General features: G+C 37.6%; 1 protein-coding gene across 1 annotated transcript in view; it reads left to right on the forward strand.

The window, feature by feature from the left end:
• The window catches only part of LOC126457585 (TATA-binding protein-associated factor 172), a 291,210-nt gene that overhangs the window by 102,390 nt on the left and 167,752 nt on the right, over positions 1-21,068 (forward strand). The window contains exons 17-20 of the mRNA XM_050094016.1: positions 7,199-7,316; positions 7,562-7,693; positions 17,036-17,158; positions 17,267-17,377. Coding sequence (XP_049949973.1) covers positions 7,199-7,316; positions 7,562-7,693; positions 17,036-17,158; positions 17,267-17,377 — 484 coding nt within the window. The remainder of the gene's footprint in view (positions 1-7,198; positions 7,317-7,561; positions 7,694-17,035; positions 17,159-17,266; positions 17,378-21,068) is intronic.

The following is a 21,068-nucleotide window of genomic DNA, read 5'->3' on the forward strand; positions in this document are numbered from 1 at the left end:
ACCATATACCATCCCTAGTACAAGTTTTACATGATCATTCCATTTCGTATCACTTTGCAACGTTATATTTAGATATTCAATTAACTAGACTGTATCAAGCAGTCCACTACTTATGCTGTATTCAAATGTTATGGGTTTTTCTTTCCTACTTATCTTCATTAATGAACATTTGTCTACATTTAGAGCTAGCTGCCATTGATCACTCCAACTAGAAATTTTGTTCAGGTCATCTTGTATCCTCCCGCAGTTGCTCAACAATGACACCTTCCCATGCACCACAGCATCATCAGCAAACGGACATAGATTGCTGCTCACGCTGTCTGTCCGATGATGTGTGTATGTAGAGAATAATTAGTCATATCACACTTCCCTGGGTCACTCCTGCATGTGCTCTACTCTGTTGAACACTTGCTGTTGAGGGTGACATACAGGATTCTATTAGTTAAAAAGATTTCAAGCCACTCACATACCTGGGAACTTATTCCGTATGCTTCTACCTTCATTAACAGTCTGCAGTGGAGCACTGTGTCAAACGATTTTCAGAAATCAAGGAACATGGAGTCTGCCTGTTGCCCTTCACCCATGGTTTTGGAAGATGATACGTGAGAAAAGGGCAAGCTGAGTTTCACAGGAGGAACACTTTCTAAAATCATACTGATTTGTGGACAGAAACTTTTCTATGCCAAGGAAATTTATTATATTCAAACTGAGAATATGTTCAAGAATTTTGCAGCAAAGTGTTGTTAAGGATACTGGTCTGTAATATTCTTACATACAGGAGTCACCTGCAGTTTTTTCCAGTCAGTTGGAACTCTGTGCTGGATGAGAAATTTGAAATAAATGCAAATTAAGTAAGAAGCCAGTGCTGTAGAGTACTCTTTGTAAAATGGAATTGGAGTTCCATCCACAGCTGATGGCTTATTTGTTTTCAACTCTTTCAGGTGCTTTTCTACATCAGAGATGCATGTTTACTGTGTTTTCATACAGGGGTCTGTGTGATGGTAAAACAACAGCATTTAGTGCAGTCCTCCTGCGTGAACAGTTTCTGAAACTTGAAATTTAAAACTTCAGCTTTCCTTTTGCTGTCTTCTATTGCTACACCAGAATGGCCAACAAGTGACTAGATAAAAGCCTTCAGGCCACTTATTGATTTTATGTACGTCCAGAATTTCCTTGGGTTCTTGGAAAGATCTTTCGCAAAGTTATGTCATGGTTGTATGAGTGAAGCATACAGACACAATATCTCCACTAACCTTTGCCTGCCATCATTTGCGCATTCTCTTTTGAACCGAAAATGCAACTGCCTTCGCCTCCTCAGAATTTTCCAAATGTTGTTTTTGTCTTTTCTGTCCTTAATCAGTACGTGTTTGTCAAGACTGTGATATACAGCCTGTATAAATTTTGTCCCTAATTCTCTCGTACTGGAACTAAATGATGTCCATTCATTGTGTAAGTGGGTTGCCAACGAATGCTTATCTCTAGCAAAATACTCTCCCAGGCCTCTTGATTGATTTATTAACTTTGGTAACTTCGGTCACTATGATGGCACCATCACTAGCTCATAAGGACTGGACAGTGTAGCATCTATTTTTGGCAAAATTTGCATTTTTATTTTATTTTGATTTTATTTTTGTTGTAATTTGCATCTATTTTTTATCTGTAAATGATTAGAGACACAAATTTAAAATGTCACACTACATGAGGTAGGGCAAAGCTTTAGTGCTTGGAAATTAACTGTTAAAAAAAAGTGATGATTGGGAAGTTTTTTGTCTGGAATATTTGCTTTTCCTAAAACTTCAACAGTTTTTTTTCTTTAATGACCTTGGTTTTCTTTTTAGGCTGTATTTAAGCTTTCGACAAATGACTGTTCTGTTGCGAAGCAGTAGCATTTTCTCGTTAGGAAACTGAACATGTCTCTGATTTAAGGTGTTTCTTGACATTATTTGTCGTTTCCCACCCAATTCCCTGATCACAAATTTAATTTTGACCTTTCATGGGTATTCATCACCATGTGACACATGTTTGACAATACTACAGATAAAACCAACATGGCATTTAATTTAGAAGTAGAACCAAAGGTAACTATTCAAACATTAATGGAAGAATTTTGACTCTATTGAAATACATGACAAGTTTTGTTTTCCAACTGCAAAGTGCAGACACTATGTAGTGGTAGAGGCCTGTGAACACAAACAAACTAGCATTTCACCTGCAAGAGGGGACACAAGCGGTCCAGGGAAACAAGCCCTGCCTCTCTTGTATGGTAGCAACCTACACCCTTGTTCTGCAAAAGCAGAACTAACACATTGTCACAGGGATTGGCAGTCTCTTCTGGTGTTAGGGTTGTAATTGAAATCCATGATGGGCCATGAATAGTCACTTCACTCATTCCAGAAGAAGAAAAGAAAGCAGCGAGGAACACACAATACAAAGTATTTGCAAAAAGCTAATTTAGAATTGCTTCTTGAGGTTGGAGAATATTGTTAATGAGGTAGTTCAGGCTCATCCTCTTTTGGTGTTTGACGCAGTCACAGTTCAAAACATCAAAAACCTAAAACTGCCATGTTAAAAGCATCTACATAACAACAAATTTTGAACTTCTGATAACAAACAAAGTTGTGTGTTTCTTTGTTCATAAATGCTAGGTTTCATGGCTGAGTCGGCTGAGTACTACATTGCATTATGCTGAGTGTATCTTAAACAGACCATTCAAATGCACAAAGTTGGCGTGGCACCATAACATCGAGCACACTGATACATCATTGCATTTCTGCACTTTTTATTTAGCAAACACTTTCTTATGTACATTATCTTTCCAAACTGGGCTTTGTCAGATGATATATACCAGTAACCAAAAATTGGTTAAATTTTCAACTTTTATATGTGGGGAAAAAAGCTATTTCAAACTATCTCTAATAAAATAGTTCATCAGGATACAATCTGTTATGAAGTAGTGTCTATTAGGTAATTTCACATTTTCCTATTTTTAGGCAGGATTTGCATCTATATTTGCATTTATCGCAAAATGTGAATTTTTCCGGTCCCTACTAATCCATATTTCTATAATGACACCATCGATAATTTCAGGCCTATTTGTAGCTACCAGGTCTAAAATATTTCTATTGCATGTGGGCTCTCGTACTAGCTGCTCAAGGCATTTTGCAGAAAATTGTTCAGAAGTACAATTGTCCATAACCCCTACATCTACATCTACATCCATACTCCGCAAACCACCTGACAGTGTGTGACAGAAGGTACCTTGAGTACTTCTATCGGTTCTCCCTTCTATTCCAGTCTCGTATTGTTCGTGGAAAGAAGGATTGTCGGTATGCCTCTGTGTGGGCTCTAATCTCTTTGATTTTCTCCTCATGGTCTCTTCGCGAGATATACGTAGGAGGGAGCAATATACTGCTTGACTCCTTGGTGAAGGTATGTTCTCGAAACTTCAACAAAAGCCCGTACCGAGCTACTGAGCATCTCTCCTGCAGAGTCTTCCACTGGAGTTTATCTATCATCTCCGTAATGCTTTCGCGATTACTAAATGATCCTGTAACGAAGCATGCTGCTCTCCGTTGGATCTTCTCTCTCTCTTCTATCAACCCTATCTGGTACGGATCCCACACTGCTGAGCAGTATTCAAGCAGTGGGCAAACAAGTGTACTGTAACCTACTTCCTTTAATTTTGGATTGGATTTCCTTAGGATTCTTCCAATGAATCTCAGTCTGGCATCTGCTTTACCGACGATCAACTTTATATGATCATTCCATTTTAAATCACTCCTAATGCGTACTCCCAGATAATTTATGGAATTAACTGCTTCCAGTTGCTGACCTGCTATATTGTAGCCAAATTATATGGGATCTTTCTTTCTATGTATTCGCAGCACATTGCACTTGTCTACATTGAGATTCAATTGCCATTCCCTGCACCATGCGTCAATTCGCTGTAGATCCACCTGCATTTCAGTACAATTTTCCATTGTTACAACCTCTTGACATACCACAGCATCTTCTGCAAAAAGCCTCAGTGAACTTCCGATGTCATCCACAAGGTCATTTATGTATATTGTGAACAGCAATGGTCCTATGACACTCCCCTGCGGCACACCTGAAATCACTCTTACTTTGGAAGACTTCTCTCCATTGAGAATGACATGCTGCGTTCTAAATGCCCCCGAAATGCCCCTAACCCCTGCAATGAATCCGTTGACATCCCAGTCTACACTCAGTAGGTTAAAGTCACCTCCAACTAGTATTGCATAATCTGTGTATTTGTGCACTACTGAGCATAGTCTTTCTCTGAAGGACAAGGTGCAGTCAGGTGACCGGTAAAAGAATCCAGGAATTAACTTGTTTTCACCTAGACTTGTCGTACATGTTCCGATAACTTCTCAGTCACACTCAGATTTGCCCTCAATAGAGAAAATATTTTTGTGAACTGCAATGAACACTCCCTCTCCTATGGTGTCTAACATGTCTTTCCAATAAACGTTCCATGACTCACTAAATATTTCAGAGCTTTCTACTTCCAGTTTCAGCCAGCTCTCAGTCCCGAGAATAATTTGAGCGAGACAATTCTTCTGAAGAGCAGTAAATTCAGGGAATTTGTTCTGAATACTTCAACAATTTATTGCTAAAATTTTGACATTTGAAGTGCGTCTACTCTGAATGCAGTCTGATTTCGTTATTTGCATATTGACTGGCAAGTGTTCATAAGAGTACCTCAAACTACCACCTAGTGCACTCCACAAGTACTGCTACCTCACCAAGTAGCTACTTCCTGTATATAGTGCACCCCCCTGACCTATTGAGGAGAGTCTTGCATTTCTCTACGACAAGACACGCGTCCAGAAATCTGAAGAAAAGACTATCACTTTCTGAGATTTGGCTAACATATCTTCAGGTTTGGATGACTATTAGCTAACATATCTTCAGGTGTCTATCTTGTGAGCTCAGCGGACTCTCTGATGCCATGAAATGACAATGCTTGGTGCCAGATAACGTTTTGGCGCATAAGGCATCCCCTGAGATCAAAACTGCAACAAGAGGAGAAATCCTCTCAGCCTTGTGACTGTCAAATTTTCCTGGATACAACATATTCTATTTGTCACGAACTGGATAGACTTTCATATGGTCTCCAACTAGGGAACTTAATACCATCTACCTCTGCTGCAGAAACCAGTGATGTCAGAATACAGATGAACAGTGTTACTACCTCACAAAGATGCTGTGCATGTTGCCATTATACACTAAGCTGACAAAAGTCATGGGATAGCAACACACAGCGATACACAGATGACGATAGTATCATTAGGGAATTCAATATTCTGATATCCACAGTGTCGAGAGTGTGCCAAGAATACCAAATTTCAGGCAGTACCTCTCACCACAGGCAACACAGTGGCCAACAGTCTTCACTTAAGAACCATGAGCAGCAGCAATTTGCATAGAGCTGTCAGTACTAATAGACAAGCAACAGTGTTTGAAATAGCCACAGAAGTCAATGTGGGACATATGACAAATGTACCCATTATGACAATGTGGCAAAATTTGGCGTTAATGATCTATGGCAGCAGATGACCGGCACTTGTGGAAATAGTTATTACTTGGATACAAAAACTCTCGCTACAAGTAGGAGATATTTTCAGTTTTCAGATAGCCAAGAAGTAGTAGTTAAAGAAGACGAAGGGGGAGGAGTGGTAGACTTTTGGTGAAGGTAAAATGGAATCCTACCCTCAAAACTGAAATTAACTCATTTTTCTTCCAAAATGAGATTTTTTGATGGAAAACAAAGAAATATCAACAGCGTAAACTCTTTATTTCACAACATAACTTGTCTTAATCAAAAGAAGAAAAGATAATTTACTGTTTGTGCACAACGAGTTTCATTTGCAGTAGACACAACCATATTGTGGGATACCTGCATCGCTACATTCACTGTGAGCCCCGTACATGCAGATCATACATTGGACCCACAGTTCACCGAGTCTGGAATCGGTGACTGCCTGTTCATGTTGCATCCTCCTGCACATGACCTCCTTCCCCTGCAGGTACATCAAAATCAAGAGTGCCTCTTAAACATTTTGAATATTTTCATCAGATGAGGATTAACTGTGGGGTGAGGCTTTCGTTTTCTTCAGTTTTGTCATGATTTCTCTTCAGGTTTTGAGAGAGTCTGCTGATGTTAATGAAGTGTTATTTGTGTTGCCAGCAGTTGGCTCTTCGTACATTTGAGGAAGTGGTGTAGCTAAATCCTGTGTGAAAGGGTGACTTTGTTTGTTGTGGTTAGTAATTTGGAAAGCCATTCGACAAATATCCAACCTTTTAAAGCTATAGAATTGTGCCCCCACTGAAAAAAGATAATCCATCAACTCTTTCTCCAAATCATCTTTGAGATCAGAATATCACCCAGTTTCCTTCTTAACTGCAGGTGCATCTTTATCATAAGCCAGCTATCTGAGAGTAATTTTTTTTGGTGATCTAAAGTTTATTCAGGCTCATTTTCTTTTTGCAGATGGCCAACTCCATTTTACTTTTGTCCCGCTCTTAACTCTTTTTTATTTATTTCTTTTTGGACAGTGCTGCTCTCAGCATTCAGCAACAAAAGATTCAAAATAAATACCTAGAAATTAAGAGCAGAAACATAAATAAATAAATTATTTTATATTTAAGTAAAGTAAATTTTACTGTGAATCAAGCTGAAAGTGGTTGATAGTATGGAACCATATGTAGAAGGGATTCCGTTTTATGTTTTCAAAAGATTCTTTATAATCAACACTAACATTTTGGAAAAAATGTTGTTGCCTTTGGTTGAAAGAGAAGATAAACAAAATTGGCTTCATGGAAAATGTAGTTGAATTTTTTCATAATATTTACACACTATGAAAATTTTGTTAGCTAAACTACACATTTCAGTGTAATTAGCACAAACTATTCGTCAATAAATTTTGAAAACCAGAAGACAATCTCGGACACCTCCCATGTGAACAAGTGAAACGCAGAGGTGGGTAGGTGGCTAATTTTTTGGATTTGGGGGGAGGGGGGTGTCTAGTTACAGTTCTCCCAACCACCGCACGGGTGCTGCACCTTCCAGCCAGAATAATGGGGCATTCCATATAAAATGTTGATTCCATATTATCACATTCTTGTATGCATTCCTATATATCAGGATAGGTAATATGAATTTCTCTTTATGCAGAACTCAGGCTGCTCTTGCTGGGGCTGTAACAATGCTGCAGTGTCTGCCAGAGAAGCTTAGCCCCGTTGTAAAACCATTGATGGAAGCCATCAAGAAGGAGGAAAATGAACAGTTGCAGGTGAGATACTCCTCTGTTTCTAATAACACACCTTCTTCTGTAAATTGTGTGTAAAAAAAATGTTCATCAAGTTGTATTATAATGCTGCTGCTTCAAGTGACAGCCGCTTGACATTAAATTTATAGATACAGAAATAGAAGATAGCTTTTCCCTGTATTATTACAATATTCTTTAAGAATATGATTAGTATTTCAAATTTAATTAATGTGATTCTCTTTAATTATTGTTGTCTGACTTTGTTGCAGAGCCTGGCTGCAGAACACTTATCTCGTTTGGTCGAATTGTGTGTAAACAGAATTCCTTGTCCAAATGCTAAAATTATTACAAATCTATGCACATTTCTTCGCTCAGATACAGAATTTTCTCCACGCATACAGGTGAGCTATGTGGGTTATAAGGATTTCTCGTGTACACATGTAAGATTTTTCGCTAAGGCAATGTAGAGTGTTTATCTCCTTGATTTAAAAACAAGAAGAATAATATAGAGTTTTCTGAGTGCTGTGTAAATTAAACTGCGACTGTGTGTCCATGAGATTGGAGATTGTTTACGTACATAGGGTGTCCCAGGTGGAATGGTCAGTATTCAGGGAGATGATTGGAACAATTATTTGAAGCAAAAATATCTAGTACATTCGAATTCTAAAATATGTGCCTTAAGAGCTACGAGCACTTGTTCAGAAGAAGAGATTTGTTTAACAGTAACAAAGATGAACAAGCACTCGTAGCTCCTCAAGCACTCATAGCTCCTGCAGTAGGCACTGTAAGTCAATGTTTCATACACTTCTTTGACAAGTTTCTTGTGGTGGCTGTTTTCATGAAAGTTGTGTATTAATTGCAGCAGTTTGAAAGAAAAATACGTTTTGCATGCTATGCATTAAGTTTTTAATTTAACTTGTGCAAAACTTAATGTGCAGCAGAAAACTTTAGACTTCTTTTGCTTTGAATTATAGTTTCTGTCATATCCCTGAGTATTGACCAGTCCTTCTGGAACACACCCTGTATTTGATATGGTGTTTTATAGGTCCTTTCTACTTCCTGTGCAATGGGTGTATTTTAAATATGAAGTTTCATTTGTAACATGGAGATGACAATCTTCAATCTGGATTATCAATATTTACTTGATGTCTTGTTCTTTTACTGTCTAATATGATCTAATGGTGTAAAATTTCTTGGAATAATCCCTGTCGTGATATAATCACTATGCCACAAGTGCACCCCCCTTTTTATTATTCTGCCCTTTCTCAAATGGTGACAAGTCGTAATATCTCTTTGTCATGATAATGAAAGACTATCCAAAGATAAATATTTGTTCTTTTGATTGTCAGTTTGAAATGTCATCTGTTACAGCTGTCAAAGATGTTTTGATTTTGAGTAAGCCTGGAAAATATTTTGGTGTCAAGCAAGAAGTTTCGTTTAAACTTGTGCAGTTTTGATCATAATGTGAAAAATATTTCAAATTTGGGTATATTTATTGTTTTTGTGGAGTGGATTGGATTTCAGAATTTGAAAACTTAGTAATGACATGTGAATTTTTCTTAAGCATGAAGTACACCAAGAAATGCTAAAGAAAAAGTGTAAAATGCAGCTTCAAGTAGCGACAGATTTGGGAAATTAAGGGTTTTGTTGTAGAACAAGGTTGTATCCTAGATATACTGAATAACACTTGTATTACAGTGTATTAAGTTTTCGGTTCTTTATTTGTGTGGTTTAGAACAAACTAATTTGTAATATGTGTATGCACTCTACTAAAGTTACAATAATTAAGTAACTATAACATAGAAATTAATAGCAATTAATTTAAGTTCTGCATTTCTTGAACTAATAAACATGTGAAACTGGAGAGGTATTCAGTTGACAGGAGATATATTAACAGGAAAAGAGACAAAACTAATATTTTGGAGAACTTTTTTTAAAAAAAAAAAAAGAATCTCATTATACTGGAATCTTTGAGATTTGTAGTGAGTTCACAAGCCTTAGAACCACAGTTCTCAAAAGAAATGTCCAGCTTTTTCAAAGACTATAATTAGAAATTAATTTTTGTTTAAATATATAAAGCTAGTTGCTTGCAAGCAACCAACTATCATTCCTTCGAAAGGTGTATCAGTGCAATGGCCATATTAGCTCCCAGCATTCTACTGCAGTGTAAGACTTGAGACACAAACCAAATTTCGTTGTTCATGTACAGTCTGCCATTAATATATCGGATACATGTTATCTGAAACAGCTATTTACTCACCAGTCTCTGCAGTTCAGGGCCATCTCATCTGATACTCCTACTTGGTAGTGATTGAACTACAGCTCACTGCCAAGATCTTTAGCATAAAATCATCCGTGCAGTAATAAGAAACAAATTCAAATTACGTGATGCTCACAAGTAAGTGTCCCACTAAGTGTGCCTGAAAAAGGGGCCACTGGAATTGGATTCATGGTTCGGTATGTATTTATGGTGAGTAGGAAGGGTCACAAATAAATGTTTGTACTGAAGGGGACTGATGCAGCAAGGTTCCTGACAAATCCACCATGATTGAACCGATTGCTCAAGTTAGAGAGGGCATTTGTAAGTAATTTTATTATGAGGTATAAAAGAAATTTCTGAGGATGTGGGAATCAAAGTAGTGTAAGGTAGTGTCTGGAAGCTATGAGGAATTGGTAGGATCTTTGCTTGTTAGTGGTACTGCTAAGTTGGACTAATATGTAAATAGTACAGGAAGATTTCTGAGATGGTGATGAAAGTTTTAATTTGACTGTTGGAGTGCGGGGTCCTATGTCTCACAGATGACATGCAGGAAAATAATGTTTAAGTAAGGATTTTGGGAAACCAGAAAAGGTGATTCTGGAAGGTCTGGTCTTTGGTAGTATTATCAAGACCAGTGGCGGAGGGTTAGGAACTGGTGCATTTAGAAATGGTGGAGAAATAGTGGCATCCAGAGATGGTGATTTTTTATGATTGGTCTGTTGGTAGATATACAACAACTTGACAGGATTTCAGGATGAGCTTTCGTGGCTGGACTTTGGTTATAGCAAAGGCATATTTTCAGAACTGGTAAAGATCGAATGAGCAAGAGATCTAAGCAGCAACAATGAGGATCAAAAATGGAGGAAAAGGCGTTAAAAAATATGTTTTGAAAGAAGTTATCGTTGTGCGAATACTATATGGAGATGAGTTTCATGTTATTACTGAAGTGGAGAGAACAGTGTGGTACGTGATGCTAAAGGATAGGTAAATAATTATAAGAAAGGACATGCAAACAAAGAACTGCATATATGATCGTAAGTAAATCTTCACAAGCTCCATTTTGCTGTAGAGTGTGATTCGGCAGGTAAAGATGAAATCTAATAGAATAAATTGTGAAGCAGAAGCACAATGCTTAGTGAAATCAATCTCGTAGCCAGGAGAAAATGGTGGTATCACACAGTAGTCCATTGCAGTGTTGATGCAATAATTTTCGGTAATGAATTTCATGAGTTCTTTAAAAAAATCACAGGTGTGTGACAGCAAGTAAAAACTTGTGAAAAAAATTGAACTTGATATCTGGGCACAAGTAATCAAGCTATTTTATGACGTGCTACAGCCACAATTTATACATCAAAATGTGTGTTTTTGTGAAATCTTTCCTTTGTGCTCACCCAGAAAAAGCAAAAGTTGATGAACGTGGTGGATTAAGCCAAAAACTGTTAAATAGGGTGGAATCTTAACATGTGGGGGAGTGCATTTTCCTTCCGTAGTCAATGGCAATGCATTGCACTCTGCTGACACGAGTACAATGACCTCTAGTCAACTTCTCCTTGTTCATTGCATTGAGCAGTTGAAGTGGAACGTTCTGCAGTATTGCCAACTACACCGCTTACACTTCAAACTTGTCACGTGCTATAGTGTAAACAAAGCAGGTTTTGTGAAATCACGTATATATATATATATATATATATATATATATATATACACACACACACACACACAAGTTTTGCTTCACATGTGGAACTTATTTATACCAATGAATATGAAATAAAGTTAAGCCTGCTGTGATTTCAGTGTTTCTTTCTCCCAGCAGTCCGTTACATTTATAACAATCTGTCTGCCATCACAATGCATTGAACACCGTTGAGGATTGAAACAAAGATGAACAAGCCATTACACAACTGTTCACTGAACATGTCCTGTTAATTATGGTGCCACCCATAGCAGATGGAGGAGCCTACATTGGCTGCTGTTGGTAGAGGCACAATAACTTCCGGATTCTGTTGACAGGCTCCGAGCAGAACTACTGTAAGTAAAATTAATGCACAGTAGTGAGGGTGACAAGGTGTAACTATATACATTAAACCTAAGTGGAAGCCGTGGTCATTCCATTTGCTGTACTGACATACACTGGTCACCTCAGCTGTACTGTGGAACAAGCCGCCAAGTAATCTTGGTGAGAAGCCTCTGCTTTAGCATGATGTCACCATGCTATACAGCTATTGACTGCAGGTGGTAAACAAATAACCAAGATGTAACAAACATCCAGTGTTGTAATCCAGCAGTTTTCACAGTATTTCACACCTTTCAGATTATTTCACCATGTGCGCTATAAATTTTTGCTAGTTTTGAGGTGAACGTAGAATGAAAGAACCCTCAAAACTGCCTGTTTTAAGATATAATTTGTGGCAGTAGTATTACTGGTGGCAAAATCCACTTTTTTTTTATAATAGGTCTATTATATGACATACCATTTTGAAATTTCTTTCTTATTTGTTTCTGGATTTGTGAACTGCTTATGTCAGTTGCCGTTATGAATGTTGTTAAAATTGCTACCTAGGAGGAGGAGAATGAAATTTTGTACTGATTTTGATTTGCAGCTTTTGTGTATGTTTATAGTTTGTAATCCAGTACATTAGGAATTTTTAATGTTTCATAGGTTAAGGTATGTAAACTTACTATGTAGTGATCCATACAAAGTGGTTTTGGCCACTACAGAATGGGGGTAGCGATAAGCATTGAGGGGATGGGAAAAAGAATCTCATGCAGGGCGAAAAACATATTTCTCTTGCAGAACAGCTCATGTGCACTGTTGTACCAAAGACTATAAATTACACAAAATGCCAGCACTCAGAGATGGAAATTTTGAAAGTACTTGTTCACTCTACAGACTGCAATGTAAAATAAAAATAAAATGCAATACGAAGTTTTCTGGACAGCAATGATGAATAATTCAAACTTAATGTGGTGGACTTACCACGATCTGCCAACAGCCACTAAGCTCTAATAGGAAAAGTGACACAAGATGAGGACTTCCTTGCACATAAAATACAAAAGAAAAGTCATTTGACTCAACATCCACAAATTAGGCTATTAAACTGGATTGTTGATAGTCAATATATGAAATATAAAACAGATTTGAGCTATAAGTTTTATTTACAGATTAATTATTTAGTAATTACAATACAGTATTCCTAATTACAATACAGTATTCTTAACCCAGTCCAAAATATTCATTTGTTTGGATTTTTCATGCTGCTTAAGTAAATAGTATTTGTGTCCAAAACTTGATAACATTGCTAGCATATTGGCTTTCACATGAAATTGCTGCCCTGTAGTGCCTGAAAGAAACTCACTTTTTCGGGAATTTCTTCATTAGATTCCTCCCTCCTCCTCCTCTTCTTCTTCTTCTCCTCCTCCTCCTCCTCCTCCTCCTCCAGCACCACAATTAGTCTGATACGCTGTTTCACTATGTGGCCAATAGAGTCTATTTCGCATTCACTTGAATTTGCATCACATGAAACAAACTTGCTGAAATCTAAGTCTGCTGGTCACACTACACCCCAGTCTTTCCCTTCTTCTTCATCCAGAACATTAGGCATGTCGATGTAGTCTCCCTCATGTGTCGGAAAATGACATTTTCTAAAGCAGTTTTGTATTGTGTTGAGGCTTATCCTATTCCACACCTCCGGAATAAAGTTAAGAGCATCGAGGAGATCTACCTTCAGTGTGGATGCAGCTTCAAGTAATCCTCCGTCAATCATTGCAATTGCTTTCTGCACTAACTGCTTCTAGTAATTAAATTTAAAAGCATGGATAATCGCCAAATCTAGAGGCTGCAAGTAGCTAGTGGAGTTTCGAGTGGGAGGGGGATATTACTTTAACATTTCTCAGCATATAAAAACTTTTCAGATGTGCAGCACATTGATGAATAGAACTATTTTTTTTTATTTTTTGCCCCCATTTGATCATTTAACTGGATGAGGAAGTCTTCAAAAATTTTCAGACATCAAGGAATTTGAATTTGCTGTGTGCTTTGTGAGCAACTTTTTAATATTTTTGAGTAGCGTGGTTTTTTAAACTTCACAAATTACAAGAGCGGAAGCTCCTACAGGCCATCTACATTGCAGCACAGCAAAACTGTGACACTCTGTTTCGACACAATAAAGGATGGCAGCCAAAAACAGTTGCAGGATAGAATTTTTTTATTAAAATTCTTGACCAAGGTTTCGGTACAGATAAATATACCTTCATCAGAAGTAAACTTCTAAAATTACATCATGCACTGGAGAATAATGAAACAATTATGCCAAAAGGCGTCGTCAGTAATTAAAATATCATCTCCATTTGTACAACATGTGTAATGGGCACAGGATCAAAGCGAACAGTTTAACAATGTTACTTCGCCTATGAACTGTTGAGACACGTGTCTCAACAGTTCATAGGCGAAGTAACATTGTTAAACTGTTCGCTTTGATCCTGTGCCCATTACACATGTTGTACAAATGGAGATGATATTTTAATTACTGACGACGCCTTTTGGCATAATTGTTTCATTATTCTCCAGTGCATGATGTAATTTTAGAAGTTTACTTCTGATGAAGGTATATTTATATGTACCGAAACCTTGGTCAAGAATTTTAATAAAAAAATTCTATCCTGCAACTGTTTTTGGCTGCCATCCTTTATTGTGAAGAATTTTAACAGTTGCTGCTGCAGCCATGTTTAAAATCTTGAAACTCTGTTTCGACATAGTGCCACCATGACAGATGTTTTCATCATATGGCAAAGTTTTATTTGACTGCAGATTATAGAACAGTTCTGTTAAGTCTGCGTTGAAAACATCTTTCACTTCATAGCCTCCAGTCAGTCCCATCTCAACTCACTTTTCCAGTCACAAAACATTTTTTTCGATAACAGTAGCACTTTCAGTGCATAATGTTTTGTAAACTAGATTGTTGCAGTTTTTACATCAGTCTATCCATCCATTGGATGCTCAGAAATGGTCAATTCCCAACTGGGCAGCAATATATAGGGCCTTTTCTTTCAAGAGAGTTCCATCTATGGCAACATTTGCTGTGCATGCTTGCTTGAACCACGTTTCAAGAATTGATTCCAATTAAGTGGCAATGACTTCATCGATCTGTTCTTCTTAGAAGAAGATCTGCGACAGTAGAAGTTCCTGTCTTCACGTTTCTTCACAATAGTATTTAAAGATGTCACTGAAATTCCAAGAAATGCTGTGAACTGTGCAAGAGTCACTATACTAAAGTCAACTTGTTTTTATATCTCCATCTTTTCTTCTAGTGAAGACACTTGGTGTTTTTTGTTGAAATTACTGTTTATGTCTGATGATTTTTCACTTGCACAACTCACAAACACATGGAACAGATGTAGCTACCACAATGAACATGCAATAATTCTTATTCTATTGTTCACTATCTGTGGTTTGTTTGCATCAGGGTAGCCTTTTTTTTATTAATTTTGGATTTTTAAAATTTTTTTTCTACTGAGAAAAAAATTAATGAAAGTATCACACATAGTAGTTTTCCGTTGGAAAAACACAAGACTCAAATAGAAGAGGATTGTATGTAGTCCATCAGAGGTTCATTATAGTCATGCGGCCCCCTCATTAACAGATACCACGTACCACATCATTATCGGAAAAAAATAAGAAAAGTAGGTGTGTCAAAAATGTAATGCTTTAATTGTGAACATTTCTGTCTGTTGGGTTAAAAATTGTACTTGCAAAATAAATTTAGCTTTAAAGTGAGTGGTGGTTTTACGTTTCTGCAGATCCTATTGAGATTTAATGGTTAGCCAATTTTAAGTTCATGATTCAAACTTTCCAAAGCTTAACAGTATAAATGTTGGGTACTATTTGTCAAAGAATGAAAGTTTACACATTTGATGGGTTCTGTTTAAATAAGAAAATTACTATAAATGCTATGCGATGGAGCGTACTTCGGTGAAAAGAAATCGACCTGAACAAACAAATTTTCAGCAGCTACAAGCTAAAGTGCCTTAGTTTAGCAAAATAACTTAGGATACACAGTATTTTTTATTAGATGCGTTGTAAGTGACTGAAATAAAGTAGCAAAGAAAATATTTTATCACAGCAGCTAAGTGGTTAAACCATAAGCATAAACGTGGACATCTGCTTGATGACATACTTTGTCACCATTTTGTTATTGTTTAACATTTCTCTTATGAGCTGCACTTCATATGCTCACCACACTTCATATTCTCTACCCTGTCAAAGTGTGAGAGAGAAATAGACACATAAAAAAATGAATTTATTTCGTCAATTGATGTTACACTATTAGAAATTGGCTCAATGAATTTCTGTGCACTATGTAAAATGCAAATTTAAAAGAAAGCCCAGGCGCTACAGTTTCGCTTCATGCATTCTATCGCTGCTACCAATCTTGACAATCTACAGTGTGTGGTGCAAAGTATATACCGTATGTGAGTTGTATATATAGTTGTTGCAACTGTATTGTGTCAGATTTGAACACGAAAGTCTTTAAAATGTGCTATCACATACCCTTGTTCTATTTCCATGTGACATCTCTGCCATAGCACGTGCTCTCCATGAAAAGTATATTTGAGCACTTAACAAAATGCTTTGACTCTTAACTGCACTCCCATCATTGAAGGACCACTCCCCCTCTCCACAAATCCAGCAGGCAAGCTCATTTTACGTGTGTTAGTGTGGCGTGGTGGCTACGCTGGCTGTTGAGTGATGTAACAAATTGTCAGCCAATAAGAGCTCCCTACCTGGAAATGGCCAATGTTTCCTTGATTCTGACCGAGCATATTCTTCAAGACTCGGGGTTTGAATTTAAAAGGTTGATATTGTTGCTGAATACAGCACATCAGAAATACATATAAAAAGTACATCAGAAATACATGCAAAAAGACAAGGCTGAGCTATAAGCTGCACAAGAAAATGTGGCAGTTGGGCCTCTTCATCACATATTGGCGTGGTCCAAAACACTTCGCACCAAGAGCCATGCTTTTACATTGCTGACACAATGTAGCAGTAGTTGTATCATTATTTTGTGGTGATGCTAAACATTGCAGCTTTTGTTGGCAATGCCGATCATGAATAATGTCAGCATTTCCTCTTTTAAGTCTCCCCTCCCTGCTGTGGCCTAAAATATTCCCTTAACTCTGCCCCATGTATCTTTTATGCTACTTATAACTCGTTGAGTCACATCAAATGGCGATACGAAGAAAACAGGACAAAGCCAAGTGAGACGTTGGGTAAGAATGTAGAATCAAGGTAAATATTACTAGGAAGAAATGTAAAATCAGGTAATTTTTAGCATTAATGTAATCGGCTTTTCACAGAGACTACATATTTATGTTCTAGAATTGCATAAAACATAAAATTGAAGTTCCACTTTAGTGTTTCTGACCAAGTGATGTGATGCAGAACTTGAGACACTGAACTAACTGCTGTCTTTTTCATTTTCAGGCTACTGAAGGGACAAGTAATGACAGTGGTACTGAGAGCTTGGGGGAAGGTTCTCGCACTGGCACACCTACTAGCTTTGCTAATAATTATGTTGGCATCCTCACACTTCTGAATCAGCAAAGGGTATCTATGATCTTGTCTTTGAGGAACAAAGAAAATGAAATACATATTTTGGTAATGTTGGACACGTCTCTCTGGTTTTCAGATTGTTTATATTCTTTTTCTTTACAGTCAGCTGAAAGAGCAGCATTTCGGAGATCAAACTCTGTTGGCAACCGTGGTCCTGGTAGACCACCCGTAACAGATATTCCCCTAGAAGAACTCTTCGCAACTGAGGATGCTGTATGTGTTACATTATTATCAGAACTTTCTTTAACTTTTTATTAAGAGAGCGCAACACAGTTCTTACACCAGTATTATTACACCTAGAAACTAATGTGGTGCCGAGTACGTCTCGAATTATTATCTTTATTGATGTGAATGTTGTAATCCTTAATTCGTCTTCAGTAACAACAAGCTAATTAATAAGTTTTCTGTCACTTTTCATTTAAGACCACATCGATAATGTTTTGTATATATTTTGACTGTCATTCTTCAAAAAACTGCCACCAGGCTGTATTAGATAATGAATTTTTCACATAAGTAAACTAGTCAGAATTTTTTTTTCACTTCATTAACATGTATGGGCTTAAGGGAATAAGAAAAGAAAATAATAAGTTATATTAAAAAAAAAAAGAAGAAGAAAGAACTTTACTATAGAGGGACATACTGTAATTAAAACAGAGCCAGTTTGTTTGGAAGTGCCCATCTGTGAAATATAAATCTGTTGACAGTCAACATTCAATACTGTGTTGCTGTACTGTGTTCTTAGTAATATATTTGGATCCTACATGGCTAACTGTCCACAAGGTTGTTGAGACATTGGTGCTCAAGTCTCTTAAGGATACAGGGTACCTATAAATCGTGGAAAAATCTAAGTTTTTTATGACTTTATTAAATTCTAAAGTCTTTCATGATTACATTGATAGATACATTGTAGGGTTTCAAATGAAAAATGACCTATATATAGCAAATTTTAAAGTTACGGTCATGTATGTCGCCACACGCCCTTTATTTCTGTTACAGAAACCAGTATAATTTCGAAAAGAACTGTGAACTTTCTGTTTCCAGTGATTATATATATGATACATTGTATCTGTTGATAACCATGCACGTTTCTAGTGTCTGTAAATGATTGTCTTTGCTAGTATTTACTTTTGTTTCACTGAAGCAGCTTGTTCATGTGTTACTGGATGTTTGTTGCCCAAGTGCTACATATATTTGTGGAAGTACATATCCTTTAATGTGCAATAAGTACAAACTATGCCACGCATCAAGAAATTCAATAAAAGGAAATTCCGTGATAACCAGTTCACAAACAAAGCAAGCCATGCTGTGTAAAGTAACCTATGTTATCAGTTCTTCAGGGAAGAAACTCCCACATGGTATGCCTCCTGATGATTCAAATTTTTGTGTTAACAATGACGCTGTTTGTAGTGGATTTGTTCTTGTTGATGTGGGAATCTTATCTTCTTCAGTACAGGAAGTGGAGAAATGTAAACAATATGATGATGTAGGCTGCCTGGAAATAACTGAACAACAAAGTAGCAGGAAGGGCTTAACGCCAAAATTAGTTGTTCTGTGTAGATCCTGCAATAAATTTACCCCGAAAATGACTTTGAACATTGTACATAATTCATATGATGTGAATTTGAAGTTAGTATATGTAGTGCGTACAATAGGAAAAGGAAAAATGGCTGCTCAAACGTTTTGTGGTTTGATGGACCTTCCTCCTTCTCCCAGTAGGTTCAGCAAGTACATAAAAATACTTTTAGGTGCCGTGATGATTATGTCCAAACCATCTAGTTGAAGAAACAGGGACGTTGCTGTTGCACTTGATGGGACATGGGAACATCGAAGACATCTTTCCTTGAATGATGTTGTAAGTGCTACTTCTCTGGAGAATGGAAAAGTTGTTGATGTCGAGTCCTTGTCTTAAGTACTGCCACACCTGCCATGGTAACGCTGAAGGACATATCGAACATCAGTATTCTAAGAATTATGATTGTTACAATGGAAGTATGGAGTGTAATGGAGCTCTTTAACGTATTTCAGAGGTCGGTGCCCATTTATGACATTAGATATATGGAGTACCTAGGCGATGCGGACTCGAAAGCTTTCAATAAAATTAATAAGTTCAATGTTTATGGTGATACCTTGATAACAAAACTGGAGTGTTGTGGACATGTGCAAAAGAGGATAGGTGCTAGATTGAGAAAGCTATGAGAGAAATGAAAGGATAGTTGCTATCTGATGGAAACTCTCTGTCTGGCTGAGGCAGATTGTCAGAAACTGAAATAGACCTGCGTCAGAGTTATTATGGATTGGTCATTAGACAAACTGCACCTCTGAATGATGTCACAGCAATGAGAAAAGCTGTATGGGCCACCTACTTTCTTAAGTTGTCCACAGATGACCATCCTGTTCACAAACTTTGCCCTAAAGGAGCAGATTCTTGGTGTGGTTACCAAAAAGCAAAAGAAAGTGGTCAAATGTACCATCATAAGCATTCTCTTCCTGAGCCTGCTATGAATGAAATAAAACCAATTTTTAGAGACCTGAGTGATCCTGTTTTGCTTAGTAAATATCTTCATGGGAGGACTTAGAATACAAATGAAAGTTTCAGCCATTGCATATGGGAAAGATTACCCAAGAATGTTTTTGTAGGACTAAATACATTAAAAGTTGGTGTAATAGATGCAGTGATATGTTTCAATGATGGTGTAATAGGAAGGTTGGAAGTCCTGAGAAATTTAGACATAAAATGTGGCTCTAATATGGAAGATAAATTGCTTGCATGTGACATACAACAGATGCATGAAGCTGAAAGATTTGCTCTTCAAGTTACCAAAGAAGCAAGAAGTGCTACAAGGAATGCCAAGACGACGCTTGAAAATGAAGAAATGCTGCAGGATCAAGACTTCGCTTCAGGAATGTTCTGAGGCACAGTTTAAATTTGAAAACTTAATAAACCATGGAATAATGTAGATAGAGAGGTAAAAATTGACACACATGCTTGAAATGACATGTGGGTTTTATTAGAACAAAAACAAAATGTCCAACAGATGGCGCTGGACAGCAAAACGTCAGCGACTGCGCATGACAATCGTGTATAAAAGGAGCTGTAATGAGAGAGAGAATCAGATGCGCCAGCAGTTGCAGCATGTTGACGTTACCTGAAAAGGCACTTTTAGTGAAGCTGTATTATCAGAATGGTGAATGTGCTAGTTCAGCGTTACAATCCTCTCACCATAGGAAGGGGAGTCTAACGGGTAAAGGTCTGTTGACAAATGCAGCTGTGGTGGGTTGTTGAGACGATAGACCCCATAGTGGCTGACAGAGCACAAGGCCTAATGCTGCTGAGACAGTTCAGGAAGAAATGGAGACTGTAGCGGGTTCGTCTATGCACAGGGAAGTCAGCACTCATGCAGTCGCACGTCGCATCAGCATTCGATACACTACTGTTTGGTTGGCACTGAGGCGTACCCTCCGATGCTATCCGTACAAAATCCATCGGCATCATCAACTGTTACCTGGTGATTTAGTGAAGCGGAGGGCATTTGCGGTGTGGGCGTTTCAAAAGGTGGCAGAAGATGATGATTGTTGGTCCACAACACGTTACTCAACCAAAGCTCATTTGACGCTCCGAGGGTCTGTCAATGCCCACAACTGCAGAATTTGGGCTACCGAAAATCCTAGAACTGTCGTGGAAACTCCATTGCATGACGAGAAAGTCACGGTGTGGGTTGGATTTACCACATCTACTACTATTGGGCCTTTTTCTTCGAGGAAATGCGTGTAGTGCAGGCAGTTCCATTCGTTTGATTCTTGTCTCCTGAAGAAAGAAGTTCATGAATGGATGAGGTGTGCTGAAGCATTTTTGTCTTCAGAGACGAATCCAATTGCTAAAATGGTGATTGTGGGGCTAGACAGT

The sequence above is a fragment of the Schistocerca serialis genome, chromosome 2 (genome assembly GCF_023864345.2).
Source record: "Schistocerca serialis cubense isolate TAMUIC-IGC-003099 chromosome 2, iqSchSeri2.2, whole genome shotgun sequence".
NCBI lineage: Eukaryota > Metazoa > Arthropoda > Insecta > Orthoptera > Acrididae > Schistocerca > Schistocerca serialis.